This window comes from Pantherophis guttatus, chromosome 1 (assembly GCF_059756535.1).
Source record: "Pantherophis guttatus breed Tessera chromosome 1, ASM5975653v1, whole genome shotgun sequence".
In the NCBI taxonomy this organism is placed as follows: Eukaryota; Metazoa; Chordata; class Lepidosauria; order Squamata; family Colubridae; genus Pantherophis; species Pantherophis guttatus.
In genome coordinates this window covers 324,001,609-324,019,540 of record NC_142063.1, presented here as the reverse complement: position 1 = coordinate 324,019,540, position 17,932 = coordinate 324,001,609, and the positions used below count along the sequence as shown (strand labels likewise).

Genomic DNA, 17,932 nt, shown 5'->3' with positions numbered 1-17,932 from the left:
TTTCACTAGGTTCCTTTGAAAACCAGGGGGAGAATCCTCTGGTATCCCGGAATTAATTTGGTATTAATGTTTTTATACCTCACTATAATTTCATAATTGGTTACATAGTTGTACTTGAACCTCAGAATACTGTCATAATTAAAATCTTAAAGGATCAAATATTCATTATGACATAACAGTTTATAATTGCAGTTTTGTGTCAGCGTCTGAGTATTTTGAGACGTTTCTTGCTGATTTTGAAAATAATTTCTGCAGGTACATTTGACATTAGAATGAGGAGAAGATGCCAGAATTGGAAGCTTTTGTCCTATAAAGATGTATGTTTCATAAATATGAAATGTATGGGTATGTACCCATTAACACAGCTATTTTGTTTCCAAGGGCCAACACGGAAGTGGTTTGCCAGTGGCTTGTTCAGATGCCATTTTAATCTTTGTTTAACTAAGGTTGCTGAGTTTTATGTAATTCTCTTATCCTAGTCCAATACTGCTTTCTTTCTTACTCAAGGTTGGCTACGTCTTTGTTAGAGAAGAGGCAGAACCTGGGGGCAGAGTCAAGAGAGGAATCAGCCTGGAGTCCTTGTGTTCCCACAAGCAATCCAAGTCCAGCAGCCCCTGAATTCCATTAACTTATCTAACACCAATTTAGTTAGTTCACTAGATTCTTGTGTATAAGAATGAGCAATAAATTAGCTTAACTGGAACTTCACATATTGTCCTATTCTTCACGCCTGACAGGCTTGGCTTCATGAACAAATGTTGTAGGACAGATATTAACAGAGATGTCCATTCTGATAATTTTGATTGTCTCAGCTCTGTATAATTGGGAGCGTTGTTGGGTTGATTCAAATAATATTTCCCAGTGGAAAATCAATTCATAATATGTATACTGTTCATTATTTCAGGCTAGGAAAGTAAAAGGAGGTCCCATGGTATTTGGAATAGCATTTTTAAGTGAACCTCAGAGAAGCTGAAAATCTGTAACAAACTGAAGAGTAAGAGTAAGAGAAGTAATACTATAGTTAGAGCACTAAACCACACAGCAATGCTAAATGAACTCTTCTAAGACTAGTTAGAAGAATTTTTTTTTAAAAAAAACACCCTAATTTCTAGCTATTCAAATGGCAAATCATTTTTGAAATCTTGCAAGAAAACTGCAGAGACTTTGTCCAGGCAGTTCTGGGGAGTAAGGATTCACCCAATGGTTTCAAAAGGTTAAAGTGGGTGTTATGGTGGCTCACTGATTTGTAAGATTAAGCTATTAAGTTAAAGACAAAGAATAGTAGACAATATTCTGAAGGAAAACTCTTTGGTTGTAACATCGAGAGTTATTTAAAGGGCCACAAATAGAACTTCTTAGTTTTAAGAGATAAGAAATAGCAATCTGCCCACAAAACTGATCTGATTTCAGGGAATTTCCCAGTCAAAGCTACCAGAGAAACTGATTGTAGTCAAGACGCCATGCACCCAACACTCAGGTTGTGAACAAAATTTATGGTGATGCGCACAGAATGGGTAGCCTGAGTTCAGTAGGCTAATCTAGGCTAAAACAAGTTTGGGTAATTTTGGTTAAGTTATCTTGCAGGACACCAAAAATAGAATTTTTCGTTGGCCAAGGGTGATTGGACACAAGGAATTTGTCTTGGTGCATACGCTCTCAGTGTACATAAAAGATACGTTCATCAAGAATTGTCTTAACAATTGAACCAAGCGGTTCAGCATAATGGGTCATGCAATGAAGTACCTATTTTTCTACAAGTCAGGGTTAGTGGGTTTTCTGAATTCACTGGACCTAACCCAAAGTGCTTTTTCAAAAGGCAACTGGACTTTGTTCTTCCTTGAAGACGTTTGGCTTCTCATCCCAGAAGCTTCTTCAGAACTGGACTTTTGTTTTTCCTTGAAGCTTCTTCAATGGGATGAGAAGCCAAACGTCTTCCAGGAAAAACAAAGTCCAGTTGCCTTTTGAAGAAGCACTTTGGGACAACCATGACCTGGATGACTGACAATCTCCAGTCACCGGACCTACTTAACGGACCACCTCTTGTCTTGAGGTCCCTTGACAGGCCGTTCCCCAAGACGATGAGAGATCACAACGTCCTTGCGACGTCAGAAGCCTCAACCTGTTTTGTTCCTTTTTTTAAAAAAATCGAAGGGCGGGGCTGGACAGAAGCCTCCGCTGCTCCAAGCCAACCCGCCTCCCCTTGCCAGCCCGATCCGCACGGCGGGAAATTGGCTTCGGGTGGGGAGTTGGAGAGGCAGAGCGTGCAGCGGCTGTTCCAGACGGTACTTTTCGGAGACGGCGAGCGGCGCGCAGCCAGAAGGCATTCCGCTCGCTGGCGGCAAGAAGCGGAGCTGGGAACCTGCTCGGTCGCTCCCTCTCCCTCTCCCGCCTTCCCGCCGGCGATGCTTTTCGCCTCCTTTCGCGCCAGAGACGACGCGCGCTCTGCACGTGCTCAGAGAGACGCTCGTCACGTGCTCCCGGGCAAACCAGGAGGCGGTGGCTGTGCGTTTTCGCCCCCTTCGGCAGGCGGAGCGAGGAGGATCGCCAGGAGGACGGGCGCGCGCAGCCAGGCAGGCAAGGCAGGCAAGGCAGGCAGAGACGCGACCAGCCAGGAAGGGGTTGTGACTGGCCCAGCCCAGTTGCAGCTCGAGGCGGATCGTAGCGGAGGAGAAAGGAGGAGGGAGACGGCCTGGCTCGTTGGCCGTTGGCGGCTCGGAACGGCTGGGGCTGCGATTCCCCCTTCGGCCGGCCCGCGCATATCTCCTCCGGACTCCGGCGACGCCCATTCTGCGCTCGGTCCGGATGTGCAACAGTTTCCCTGAAGTTGCGCCCGGAGCTAGCAGGCGGGCGGGCGGGGGGTTCCTGAGCGAAAGGGTGGAAGGACGAGAGCAGCCAGGCTGGTAGGCAGCTCGCCCCGCGTGAAGAGCCAGAGAGGGCGTCCGTCCGTCCCTCCCTCCCTCCCTCCCTCCCGTCGGCTGTGCTGGCGGGAGATGCTCGGAGACGCCGTCCTTTCTGTCCTCTCCGCGCTGCGGCTGCTGCTCCCGTTAGCCTCTCTCTCTGGGCGGGAGCCGAGCATGTCCTCCTGAAGGCCGGGAGGGAGAGCGAGGAAGGCTGGGCTGTGGCTCCAGTATGGGCGCCAAACAGACCAAGGGTTGCTCGCTGCCCGGCTCTGCCGGTAGCGGTAGCAGCAGCAGCGGCAGCCCCCAGGGTCCCCTCTCCGCTGGCCGCCGACGGATTTTGCCTTCACGGGAGCGCGGAAACTTCTTGGCGTCTCTCGTAGTACGATCGAGTGAAAAGTTTGGCAAGGGGTCTGGCGGCGGCAGCCTCCCCCCGTACCATCGCCGGATCGTCCTGATCCAAGATATGCTGAGGATGGTGAAACAAGGCAGGCACGAGGAGGCGACTGATCTGCTGAAGTACCTGCGCCAGGTAAGAGGATGGGATGGCGGCTGGGATCTGGAAGGGAGGGGCGGGTAGCTGACATTCTCCAAGAACAGTAGCAGATGTCTGGAATAGATGCATGTGCTGGATCTTACTTAGTTCCTGCTGGGCATATTGGGGATGCTTGGCTTCTTAGTATTTACTTAACTGAGAAAGCCAGAGAATTGTTCTAACCAACTAATGGAATTGGGGTTTGATCCACTGAAGTGGAGGAATTTGGAAATGAGAATTTAGGAGTGGGTTATGGTTAAGTTGGCATAGCTGCTGGCTGAGAGGCGTTAGCCAATTTGAACTTTATATCCTAAACTGGATGATTGGTAAAGTTCTCCATTTGACTTTGAGCCAGGGCATAAGCCAAGAGATACAGCTCTTGAAGGAATTTTCAGAGGGGATTTCAATGTTTGAGTGAAGAAGAGCTGGAGGTCCCTGAAAAGAATGTCTTCCACATTCTGTAAGATCAGAATACAATATTGTACCACAGTGAGCAAATAAAGAATACCTGTTTGTACATAAATCTCTTCAAAGCAATCTTTGCACCCATTCAGCTCTCAGCTCTGTCACAGCACAGTCATTTTTTGCATTTCCTTGCTCTGCAGAGAAACTCAGGAGCTGACTGTGGTCTTTCTCCTGAAGGAGCCGGTCTCAGTTATGGTGAAACTCTTGCTAAGTCACCTTAGGAGATGAAAAGATTCTCTTCAAAGTTGTGATAGAGTTCAGTTCTTTGACTAAACCAGTAAAAGTTGCAAACCAAGCTTTTCTGATGTCTAAAATCTATGGCACAATAAAGCATGGTTAAGCAAATTATAGCTCAGTCATTATTTTTTTACCATTGGTGGGATTGGGATTCCCCTGGGAAAAATTGTATGGGAAACTTTTCCTGACTGGCATTTAAGGGCTGTGCAGAGATCCAGATTTGAAGGGAGAAGTGATTCAAAACATCAGTGGGTGCCCACATGTAGCACCTGTTGACAGCTTCTTAAAGGTGCTGTATTTTTTCCTGGGCTTACATGGCTCCCCTCCACAGCTGTTGCATGATTCAAGGAAAAGAGAACTTGAAGGGTTACCAAACAAACGCTACATGCATGTTTATGGGTCCTTTGGATTACCTTTTTTATCTTCAAATCCAGACCTCTGCACGGCACTAAAAGCAATAATAAAGGAAGTGTCCAGATTTAGAGCATAACATTTTATTAGGCAGAAGGATGGGCTGAGAACAGTTGGACTGCAGAATCTGCTCAATGAAACTCCTACATGTAACCTATCGATGTATATCAATTAACCGGGTATGTGAAAAGAGTAGCAAGGATTATTTGATTGATTTTGTTCTGCATCTGACAGAGAGAAATTCTGGCACTCACTACTCTCTCTGATGCGTTCAGGTTTTTCTCTCTTATCTAGATGTGTTGATTCATAGCATGCACATTTTTTTTCAGTAGCAAAGGTAGCCCAGTTTGATTTGCAAGTGTATATACAGGGGGAAAAAGACTCTAATATGAAAGATTATTTGTATATTAGCTATAAAGATGGGGGGGATTGGAGGTCAGTGAATCTTATGCTGTACTTGCCAAGATCAAATGCAAATGCTGGTATAATTGTTTTCTGTTTTGCTTTGTTTTTTGCTACAGTATAGAGATTAACAACATGTTTAAATCCGCTGCCCAATGTTTCTTGGCAGTAATTGAATTACATTTGCTGAGAATTAATTAAAGGGAATCTGGACTGACCTAGTGAACCCTGTGGATTACTTGGCATATTTCCTTCCATCATTGCAGTGCACGGAGCCCCACAGGAGTACATTTCATTTAAGATGGATTAATAAAATTAATTTCTCCTTTTTAAAATTAACCTCAGCCCCCCAAATTTATGGAAATTATCTTTTTTGCGTGCTGAGAATTCCCAGCTAGATACTGTTTCTCCCTCTTCTATTACAGTTTCCAGCTTTCCCCCAGAGCAGAAATTGTTTTTAATTTGTTATGTTCCTTTGGGAGATCTTAGCCAAAGGGTCACCAGCTTTAGCTGAATTGGATGTTCCAGAGAGGGAATATAAATGATAGTATTAACAAAATAATCTCTGTTCTGGTGGGAACCGTAATAACGGACAGTATCAGAGACATCCAAATCTCTTGATTGTCTGGCTATTAAAACCCCTTTCCGTGGGTGGTTTCTTGAGCTTAGCTTGGAAATTGCTCCTTAGGAAGACTTCTTATTTATCGAGTTTCTTCTAGGATAGATTTTTCCCCCCTCCAGACTGCACTAAAATGCAAAAATAGGACTGAAGATTGGAAAAACAGTCTGAAAAAAGGCAATAAGAAAGCACTCCTACATTGTTATAGAAAACTACATGGATGTATCTGTGTTTTAGTCACTAGGCATCAAGTTCCATTTAAGGGAGTTTTTATTTTAGAATCATAAAAGCTGCAAAAAAAAAAATCCTAGAAAAATAACAGGCTGTTTAGAACTTGGGAAAACTATAACGCCCACTGCCCCAGAAGAACACTATGGTTTCCAAACCCAAAAAAAACATCTCAGAGGGCCCTTTCTTACTTTGGTTGGTTTCCACTGATTATTACAGCGGGCAGATATTTTGGTGTGTGATAAACATTTGCTCAGCTATGCTGATCTCAAGCCATGAAAGACTTATTGCACACCACCATTCAGAAATGAAATGTACTAGCCAAGACTTTGAGGAGAACTGACCATTGTGGGGATTGGATTGTGGGGTCCAATAGTTGGAAAGAGTATCATCAATGATTCTTCTTTGAGCCTAAGAATTACTTCCTTCTTCAGTCCTTATGCAAAAAAACATAATCCCTTTCTTGGAGCCAGTTGCAGACTTGTGGTTTTCTTAATCTAAGGCTGTGAGAAATGTTTGAATAAGTGTGTTTCCTTTTATGAATTTTTATTACATGTATCTAACACCTTTTACCTTGAGAACTTGTTGTACATGAAAGTCCCTCTCATTTTACGGCAGGGTGGATTTGATTTAAATCGAGTTGATTTAAATCACAATTTAAATCATGATTTAAATCACTAGTAAAAAGGCTTGATTTAAATCAACTTGATTTAAATCATAATTTTTAAAGAGCAACTGTCATCTCTGCTACTCCTTTGACCCACTGTTGACTCACCGATAGTCCCAGTGTTGCAGAATATACAGCCTCATGCTACATAACTAAGCTCCATTTCATGCTGAACTAAATTATTTATGTATCTTAAATAGAAAACTATCTTACGATAGATTTTTACCCCAAAAGTTTTTTATTAAAATAAATTTGATTTAAATCAAAAAAATCTGATTTAAATAAAAAAATATATGATTTTTTTGATTTTTTTAAAAAAAATCTTTGATTTTTATCCACCCTGTTTTACGGTCATAACTATCGTGGGAGGTAGGTTGAACTGAGGGAAAATGACCAGGTCACTCATCCTTGTGAACTTTGCACTTGAATCTAGACTTCCTCCTTGTCTTTCAAGTCCAAGTCTCCTGACACTTTAAACAGGGATCCTTAGAAGGTGGATTCTATAGAAATACTTCTCTTTTCATGGAGAAGTATTTCAATAGTATTTCCAGTCTAGAGAAAAGAAGGACTAGGGGTGACATGATAGCAGTATTCCAGTATTTGAGGAGCTGCCACAAAGAAAGGGGGGGGGTTTCAACTTATTTTCCAAAGCACTAGAAGGCAAGACAAGAAATAATTGATGGAATTATTTCCATCAAGGAGAGAAGCAACCTGGAATTAAGGAGAAACTTCCTAAGAGTGAGGACCATTAACCAGTGGAACAGCTTGCCTTCAGAAGTTGTGGGTGTTTCATCACTGGAGGTTTTTAAGAAAAGACTAAACAGCCACCTGTCTGAAATAGTTTAGGGCAGGGGTCAGCAACCTGTGGCTCTGGAGCCGCATGTGGCTCTTTCACCCCTCTGCTGCGGCTCCCTGTCACTCAAAATATGTGTCACAATCGCAAATGTGCGACACCCGCCGGCACACGATTTATTGAGCTTTTCAACCTCTGGTAGGCCAATCATGGATAAATACAAGAAAAGAAAAGTTTCAGAAGAAAACAGAACTTGTAATTCAACTACATATGTTAATTTTGTGGCCGCTCAAGAAATAGTCAGGCATGGGAAGGGTTTTGTGGCTCCCGGTGTTTTCTTTTCTGTGGGAAACGGGTCCAAATGGCTCTTTGAGTGTTTAAGGTTGCAGACCCCTGGTATAGGGTCTCCTGCTTGAACAAGGGGTTGGATTAGAAGACTTCCAAGATCCCTTCCAGCTCTATTCTGATTGGTTGGGACCAGAACCAAGCCTTGGATTGTAACAGATGTGTTAATATTATTGCAACGAAGGCTAGGAAATGGCTGGATAATAATAACACGTGTTAATAAAATACCTCCATGAGGGAGAGATGTTTGGGCATTTGCAGAGGGACTGTTATAGCGAATGGGGCCAGCTACAAAACATTCATTTTCCAGATGAGCACACTTCCCAAGAAGAGCACTAAGCTACAGGCATTCATCGGTTCTATTTTCTAAGAATTCCTGTGGGGGCCCAAATGTCTGTTGGAAATAATGCTGGATGCAGGGACTTTGCAGTGTGCCAAATTTCCATTTCTTTAAAACTGAACTATTTAAGAAAGAAATAATTTGGAGCAAGGAGTTTAGCAAGTACCATAGAAGCTGACTATGGGCAAATTGGTGCCCATATGCTTAAGTTGCTTTCTCCTCACCTTAGCTGTTTAAAATTCAAAGTATATGTGTCTATGAATGGGGGGTGGGAGTGTCTTTTAATCTTATTTTATTCTTCAGCCCCCCCAGTTGCAGCAAACTCCATACACAGATGCCCCTTGCAAAGTCCTTTTCCATTTATAGAGTGGCCATGCAGCTCCTATAATTTGGTTTTATGGTTCCTGGTGTTTTGATTGTTGCTTGGAAGGAATAGTCCCCAGTTGGAAAAACTCTTTCATGTATTGCAGATCTTCTTATACCTGCCGTGATTGCATTAAATTATTACTGATTACAGCACAGCAGTTTGCCAACGTCGTATTTGAAATCTCACCTCTGTATTCAGTGCTCTTCAAATGCTGTTAGTGACACAGGCTAGCTACAGAATTATTTGCTTTATTTGTTGGAGAGTCCAAGGTGTGGAATGTTCAAAAGTTTGCAAAAATTGGCCCACCCATGTGAAGTAGCACCCTTAGAAGCAGTTGGCCCACTTATTCTCAATTTTTGCTAATAAACTGGGCAATGTCTATTCCAAATGCTAGGACAAATGTTCTTTCTAAGGTGTTAAACCTGACACGGTGGCTGCTGCAGGTTACTTCCTTCTCTCATCTCTTGGGTAGGCAAGAGTTTAAAAGGCCCAGCCCAGAGCATGTACTATGAAAGTTGGAAAGCCTGTATACCAGAGGTGGGTTTCCGCAGGTTCTGACCAGTTCTGGAGAACCGGTAGCGGAAATTTTGAGTAGTTCGGAGAACCGGTAGTAAAAATTCTGACTGGCCCCACCCCCATCTCTTCTCTACCTCCCGAGTCCCAGCTGATTAGGAGGAAATGGGTATTTTGCAGTATCCTTCCCCTGGAGTGGGGAGGGAATGGGGATTTTGCAGTATCCTTCCCCTGAAATGGGGAGGGAATGGAGATTTTACAGTATCCTTCCCCTGCCACGCCCATCAAGCCACACCCACAGAACCTGTAGTAAAAAAATTTGAAACCCACCACTGCTGTATACCGTTGTGCAAATTTGCCCTTTGTCAGATCAAATGAAAATGAAATATTAATTCTTAATAAAGTGACGGGGCAGTGAGCAAGAGACTGCATAAAAATAATTAAAGTGGGGGAAAGGGATTTTTATGGGTTTTATTCCATTTTGCAATTACATAATGTGAGACACAGCAGGGAAATCCCATCATCCAGATGCCTGTCGCAAGATGCTACACCATCTTGTGCATTAATTCTTTGTGTTCTTGGGAAGAAATGCTGATTTGGCGGGGGGGGGGCAGAGATCAGAAACCCAGCTTGCCTGGTGCTAGGTGGATTGGTTTTCTACCAGCCCATTCATCGGTCGTGTGAAAGTGAAAGCATTTGAAAGCTCTTAGAGGAGTATAAGAGAGGATCAAGATGGAGAGAAAGCCAACGATGGAACCGTTGAAGCCTCAAGGAACAAAAGGATCAGGCACTTAAACGAATCAAATAATAAAGGAACGATGCTGTGGAAGAGACAGGAACAAATGTCCGTTCCAGGAGAAGGATTCAGAATTCAACCTAAGTGAAGTAATAATAGGAGCAAAGCTTTGAGATGAGCGGTGATTTCAGATGTACATATATTCACATTCTGTAGCTAGACTTGCAGCCATTTGTGCTGTGAGGATTTATGTTTAACGCATAGCCCTATTGCTCAGCAAACCCACAAGTACAAATGCTAGCCTTGAGGATTATACTGCAAGCCATAGAGGGCATAATGTGAGTTTTCAGTTCAGCTCTGGAGGATGCAGCAATTCACAAGGAAAACAGTGGCAAGTTGAACATTAGTCAGGAACTGTTTGGTGTGGGTGTGCTGTCTGGACAGATTGTACAATTTTTCTTCCTTCCTTGGAAGTTTTTCATGGAAACTATTTTATCTCCCTATCCCCTTATGTTTCTACAAGGAAATGCGTAATATAGAATGGGTAACTATAACCTACATGAGCATAGAATCATAAGACTGGAAGGGACTTTGGAAGTCTTCTAGTCTAACCTCCTGCTCAAGGCAGGAGACCTTATATTATCTCAATCAAATGGTTGTCCAGTCCATTCTTGAAAACTAGGGGAGGCAAGCTTCTCTATTCATTAATTGTTCTCACTGTCAGGAAATTTCTCCTTAATTCTAGGTTGGATATCTCTTTAACAAGCTTCCACTCATTCTTGTTCTGTCCTCTGGTAACCCTCTTCTGTGGCAGCCCTCTCTTCTCTGCTGTGGCGGTCCCTCAAGTACTGAAAGACAGCTATTATGTCACCCCAATCCTTCTCTTTGATAGGCTACACATACCTAGCTCCCTCAGCTGCTCATCATACGATTTAGCCTTCAGACCCCTTATCATCTTTGTTGCTCTTCTCTGCACACCTCCTAGGACAGGGGTGTCAAGAAACTAGGTATATATGTCTGTATAGTCACCTGAAGAGAAGTTCAAATTGTGAGCATATGTAGCTTGTATATATCACCTATACATTTAATGAAAACTTGCCAATTAAGATAAGGGCAAGGAAACTCCTAAATTAAAGGATAGCAGCATTCTGTCAGCAACATCCAAGCAAGAAAAACAGATCTACATAATTGGATCTGCTGCTAGAATAAAGAGACAAAGAGGGACATGGGGAAGTTCCCCCTTTTCTTTCAAGAATTTTCTTTTCCAAATTTAGAAATTTGAGAAAGTATTGGCAGAAAATCTATGTAAAGTTCTTTTCTCCCTCTGTATCCTATGAATGATACTGGAGTTATATTTACTCTTAAGTGGGTAGAACTGACTAATTAACTACTGTGTTTTCCCAAAAATAAGACCTCCCTGGATAATAAGCCCTCCCCCCAAAATAAGACCTCCCTGAAAATATTTAACCACATGCACAGCCGGTCCCCACCATTTCCTCTGGTTAGGGTTAGGAAGACAGAGCTGGAAATCAGATAAAACGGCAAGAGGATCTTTGTCTTACTCCATGCGCCCCAAAATAATAAGACCTCCCTGAAAATAAGGCTAAGTGCTTATTTCGGGGTTCAAAAAAATATAAGACAGGGTCTTATTTTCGGGAAAACACAGTATAAATTAATTTTGCAATTCTGGAGATCATTTCTTTTCACTTAATATATTTTCCTGGGAATAAATCCAGTAGAACTAAACAAGACATAATAATGAGTAAAAGATTGGCCTACTAAGTATTTACTTGAATTATTTTCTAAGTAGGAGTGATAATGCAATTTTATCTGTTGTGTCATGAATTATTTTTTATGTAATAAGTAATAAAAATCAAGTTTAGGTTTGTAACTATATTTTCACATCCTCCCCTCAAATTCTGTCTTTCTAAAAGTGCTTGGTATCCTTCCTCCACCCACTCCTTTTCTCCCTAGTGCCAAAATATCAGAATATCAGCTGAACAAACTGAACCTACTTTGCCCGGATGCCATAACAGAGAATAAGGGGGATCTGGTGGAATTTCTTAGTCCCTTAAAAAAAAGGTTCTGCTAAAGTCACCAATTGACCTGGATAAAGATCCATGAAAGGATCTTTCGCCTAGAAAATTGCCCACCAGTTCCTCCCCCACCCCCACCCCCTAACATATAACAGACCTCTCGGGCTTCCTGTTTTATCCAGTTTTTTTCACTGGTGCCCAAAAAACTGCCTTTCCACTCCTGGATCTACAATGCAAGAATCAACTTCCCTCCATGTTTCTAAAGAGGTAGCTGTATTTGTTTGTTGCTGCAATCTCTGTGTCCTCCCCCGCTCCCCAACCCAAAGTCTTGGAGCATCATAGCAAATAAATTTATTTTCATGCAAGCTTTTAAGGATCGCAGTCCACTCTTATCAGATCGGCGAGTGAAGTTGTGTGAATGAGATTTTACCTGTTACTCATCTGTGTCCATTCCTTTGTTTTCAATGCCTGTGGGAGGAATCGGCAGTGATAAAATATGGACCACTTCAGTTGTTGGAGTAGATGTGTTTGAGATGGTGGCGTGAGAGCCTCAGTAAGGATCACCTTAGATTTTGAAGAATTCCTGTTTTGTTTTGTTTTTTTTTTGTTTTTTTAAATCTTCATCTAGGCATATTAGTTTTCGGCAGGCCAGAAAGAATCAGTGTAGGGAAGAATTTATATTTCCGAGCTGTCTGCTTGTATCTGGAAGTAATATAATCCCAGAACGGAGTGGACCATATGCCTTTTTCTACGTCAGATCTAAATCTGCTTTAATAAACATTCTGCTAAGCTCTACTCTACTACTCTCTGCCTTCCATGGCATGTTCATCGTTCAGCTATAAGCAGCAGCTCTTACTAAGGAAGTCCTTGATGATAAAATGATTTGGGATTGTAATGAAATACGATACAATCTCCACCCTCAGGTGGGAGAGCCCCAGGGGTGAAATGCTTCCGATTCGGACCGGATCACCTGATCCGGTAGTGATGGAGGCAGGTGGTTTGGAGAACCAGTAGCAAAAATCCCTGCCTCCCCCCCATTGCCCAGCTGAGCCGCGCAATCATTAGAGGCTTTTTTTTTTAATTTTTAAAAGCATTTTTTCTACAACCTCTTTGAGCAAAAAAATGCTTTTAAAAGTAAAAAAAAAAAGCATCTGATGATTGTGTGGCTCAGCTGGGATCATCAAAGGCTTTTAAAAGCATTTTTTTTACAACCTCTTCAGCAGAAGAGGTTATAGAAAAAGTGTTTTTAAAAAGAAAAAAAAGCCTCTGCCGATCAGGCAAGTCAGTTGGGAGCGGCAGAGGCTTTAAAAGCATTTTTTTTTACAATGTCTTTAGCCGAAGAGGTTGTAGAAAAAATGGTTTTAAAAGTAAAAAAAAAAAAAGTTGGCCACGCCCACTCAGTCATATAACACCCCCCCACACACCAAGCCACACCCACAGAACCGGTAGTAACAAATTTTACATTTCACCATTGGAGAGCCTCTTATCAGACTTATATTAAGTAAAAGAAGGGACAAGCTAGTAAATAGCAGGGGGTACAGTTAGGCTGCACAACATGCTTAATTGGGTCAGGTAAAGCCTAGACATTTTCACACAAAATGTTAAACATGACTTAACGTTATTATTGGTGATTGCTATGTTTGTGGCTTAATGTATCGCTCAGATGTTCACTTTGTGAGGTTACTGCTTAGGAACCTATTTCAGTATGTAAATGAGTGGGTGGTATGAATACAATCATTGTTATGTCCAGCTACTGTAATCTGAAGTGGTGGTCATAACCTTTTTCAGGTCATAATCAGGTTTTTAAAAGCATTTTGGGGAGCTCCAAGCATGTTCCAAAAACTACAAGGAAAACTGGAGGACTTTGGTTGTCTAATTGGCCTTTGGGCACTCAATATGACTAGAGTGAAACATAGAAAACTTGGGGACGAATTGGAGCTAACCGTTTTCAGGAAATTAGAGATTAAGTAAATGTTCCTCTTAGGCTACCATTGATTGGGAGGATTCCTTTGAGAAGTTTCAATGAGCCACCTTCATTTGCACTTCCTGTTTCCTGTTGGTTTGTGCAGTGGGGTAGCAACACCATCTGCCACCTGGCAACTTCTGATTTTGCTGTGTGTGTGTGTCTGTCCAAAATACGTTCTTCCCTGCCTCATATGACGTGGCTTGTTACCATGAATTCTCTGATATCCTTGCTCTGCATTATATCTGTGATAATACATCTGTGCCTCCTATGGAAACAAATCTGAGGCTTTTAGTATTGGTGGGAAAGTTCTGTTTGCCCTCATCTACCTTCCACTTTGTCCTCTATGATTTCAGAAAGAGCTGTTGGGGCTGTTGGAAGAAACCACAAGGGTTTCTGGCTTCTTTGGCTCAATTATCCTGAAGAGTTTGTATAACTAACAATTATGTCTTTGTTCAGAGTTATTTCAGAGATAAGGCCAATGTGCTTTTCCTCCCCAGGCACTAGATCAAATAAGTGACCCAAAATGAAAGTCTTTCAAATGGAAGAACAAAAAGAAAAGCAAACTTTGAGAGGGGGAAAATGCAAACATCCAGTAAAGGATATATTTGAGTTTTTGCATTTCTGTGCATGTGCACACACACACACCACTCCCCCACACAGACATATAATAAAGGAATGTGTGGTGCATACACATAAACTAGCACAACAACAGTGGTGTGCAGTAAATAACAAGCTTGCAGAATGAGTAATAATTTGACAAAAACTCTGAACTGGGCACAGGGGAATCAGAGGCTATAACCTGGCACATTCCAGGCTAAGCCACAAGCCTAGCTTGTTGTGTCATCCAAATGTACCCACCACAAACACATCTATCCCTCTAGAATTGGTTACTATTCTCCTCCTGTCCTAAAGCCCTTTATATATGGAATGATTCTGCTCTGTCTTGTAGGAAGTTAGCACCCACTCCTTCCCTAGAAGAATGAAATATTTTAGGAAATATTAAAAAGGCAGAATATTATATTTCCCCGGTTGAGAAATGGAGAAACATGTTTTAAAGACAAAGCAGCTCCTACTTTCCTGCCCCACCCCCCTTTGTCAATGGATCATCAACTGCAACACAATAGGACCCATCTAGCAACAGAAACTAACACAATAGGACCCATCTAGCAACAGAAACTCAGCACATGGCACCTGGGAAGATTACATCAGCCAGGAAGGCTAGCTAAGACCCCCACCCCCTGGGAGTCTGACAACCAATCAGGATACTCTTCCTGGGCTCCAGGAAATTCAAAGCCAGAGAGGGCATAAAACCAAGGCACGCTCAGCATCTCTGCCCTTTTCTGTTCAGGAAGTCAAGCCATGTGATCCTGTCCACCATTAAACCATCTTTCCAAGCAGTCTCCATGTTTCCAGTGTCTTTTTCCCCACTTGGAGCTGAACCCAGAAGGATAATTCTTCTAACAGCCTCTAAACATCTAATTAAAAAAAAGGACCGGAATGAGATTTTCTGTTATATCCATGTTGTGATCGCTAGGAAATTAATCATATGTTTTAAAGTTTAAGATGTTCTTACAAGAAAGTCAGTGAATCAGGTTCCAAATGTAATTCCCTCTAGCAAATAAATGCACACATAACTTTGAGATTCTTTGTTTTCTTGCATCCCCTCTTCCACTCCATATATTAGTGGAAGTCCTGAAATGTTGCTGAGTGAATTTTTTGGCAATTGAAAATACTCTGGGTTAATTCATTAAACCTGAATTTAGTAAACAGGCTATCAGATCTGCTACTGAGAAAGTCATCTGTAGGACCAGTTAAGTTTTCAGTCTAGAATTTCTAACAGTTCACTCAGCCACTTCATTTGCATTCACTGATATAGTCAGAAACCTAATTCATATTACACTCTAATCATGTATACTCTTGGTGTGAATATGCAGATCCTGGTGTGATGTGGCGTGGCATGACTCATCTATTGTGAACATTCTCAACCTGCGATAGTCTCCAAATGTGTGGTTTTCAACTCCCAAGAATTCCCTCTCAACACAGTCATTGCTGAGTGTGTTGGGAGTTGAAACCCATGTACAGTATATGGCAGGTGCTCAAGCTGAGAAAGCCTGTGTTATCCCCTAGTAGTTTTAATTATTGTTAAGAAGCCATTATGACATGTAAACTTGGCTAAAAGTTGGCTGTCTGATATCGACTCAACAAGCTGGTTTTAAGATATATTCCAGAAAAGTAAATTTGCTAGTTTTATGTTCTCTAATTTTATGTCCTTTTTCATAAGACATAATTCTTCCAGAACAAACTCGGGTATTGAATGTAATGTGTAATAATAAAACAAGATGGGCCTCCTAATCTGATATGAAAGAGATGTTTCACTTTAATCCTGAAGTGAGCTGTTGCTAATACAGACATTGTGCCTATTCTTATTTATTAGGCACTGTAGAATTTGTAGATTTTTTATAAAAAGGCAAAAGAACTACTGAAAAGCTTTTTCCCCCTTTGTTTTAACCAAAGCCATGGAATTTTATTTATTATTCGCCAACTTTATATTCCACTTTTCTTCCAGGAGCTGAAGGCAGTTTATATAGAGACATTCCTTCTTTTTATTTTATTTGATTACCATAAAAGTGACCCTGTGAGATAGGCTGATTGAGAAAGAGTGATTGGCTCAATCACCCAGTGAGTTTTCATGGCTGAGGATGGATTTAAACCAGTCCAGTCCAATCCCTCACTGGGCAATGTTTTGCCGGCTGGGGGTTTCTCTTAATATTTATTAGGAGCCCAATTATGTAAATTGGGTGGTGATGGGAATGGGGATGTTCCTTTCGGGGGTTTTTTAAGATTATGTTGTACCTGATACATCTTTGTCATTAGAGATTTATGTCCTTCTGGATTTAAAATGATGAGAACTTGTGACACCAATATTCACCACTAATGGTCACGGGAGGATATACTTTCTTCATCCTTGTTATACAAGTTGTCATATGAGAGCTGCTTTTTCCCAATCTAGCAGCCGAAAAGCCAGTTTACTCCCTGGTGCTTAAGAAGCACTTAAAGGTCATGATGACTGAAGTGGTTTTATGAATATGTTCTTACGTCTTTTCCCACAGTTCAGAGCATTTGGTTGTTGACTTGCGTGAGAAAAAAATCAAAAGTCTTCAACAGTCTGTTGCATCAGAGATAATTAATTTAATGGAACAGAACAGAACAGAATTCTTTATTGGCCAAGTGTGATTGGACCCAAAAGGAATTTGTCTGCGGTGCATAAGCTCTCAGTGTACATGCAAGCAACCTGATAAATCATGATCATAATCATAAAATACAATCCTAAATCATAAGATACAACACTCAGTGATAGTCGTAGGAGAGTACATAAAGCAATCAACATAAATCATAAGGTGCAAACAACAAAGTTATAGTCATAACGTGCTAAAGGATAGGTAATAGGAAAGATGAGAAGGGTAATAGTAATATAGCCCTACTACGTGGTTTAACATCCTAGCCTAGGGCAGTGTTGTGTGAATTAGTTGTTTAGTGGAGTGATGGCATGGGGGAAAAACTTCCCTTCTGTCTAGTTATTTTGGTGTGTAATGCCCTATAGTGTCATCTTGAGGGAAGAAGTTGAAACAGTTTATGTCCAGGATGTGAGGGGTCTATAGATATTTTCTCAGCCCTCTTTCTGGTTTGTGCAGTATACAGGTCCTCAATGGAAGGCAGGCTGGTTGCAATTGTTTGGCACAGTTTCAGTCTTAGATGGCAGGCCACTGCTTCGTATTACAGTCGCTGCCCTTTTCATAGTTTTGGCCATTTCTCTTGGTGTCGCTTCTACCCTTCTCCAACACTATGTTCCCATGCGTAGCTGTTGTATAGTATTTATGTTAGGAGCATCTACTGGATTGAAACGATAAACAAAGTTGTTTATTTATATCTGATTTATACACCACCTTCCTGCTCTGGTAAGCACTCAGTATGAATGCTCGCCAAAGCATGATTAGCTATTATGGAAGTAACCATCATACATCTACCATAATACTGAGCAGCTGGTGAACATTGGAAAGCTTGGTACAATTGGTGTCCTTTATTGAACTTCTGTTTTATGTTTCTGATTGACAATTTAGCTATCCCAAATTTGTGAGGAAAGTCATTGCTTGTGTATGTAGAAAGACAGGGTGCAATTAAGCTTGACTCCCTTGGAATTTAATTAAAGGCATGTTTTAAAGTGTCTTAGTGTCCTTCAGAGTAGCCCAGCTTCAGCGTTTCCTGTTAAAGTGCCCTCCCATCTATGATTTTGTTTCCTAAATGCCATTTTAATTTAATTATATGCCTAAGTTATGTGTCTGCTCAGGCATTTAAAAACTTGTGGGATGAAAATTTG

The 17,932-nt window shown here is 41.6% G+C and overlaps 1 protein-coding gene across 1 annotated transcript in view; it reads left to right on the top strand.

Moving 5' to 3' along the window:
* Positions 1-2,995: 2,995 nt before the first annotated feature.
* LRRC75A (leucine rich repeat containing 75A) overlaps positions 2,996-17,932 on the top strand; it is a 62,206-nt gene continuing 47,269 nt past the window's right edge. The window contains exon 1 of the mRNA XM_034421085.3: positions 2,996-3,429. Within this exon, the coding sequence (XP_034276976.1) occupies positions 3,130-3,429 (300 nt within the window). The 5' untranslated portion in view covers positions 2,996-3,129. The remainder of the gene's footprint in view (positions 3,430-17,932) is intronic.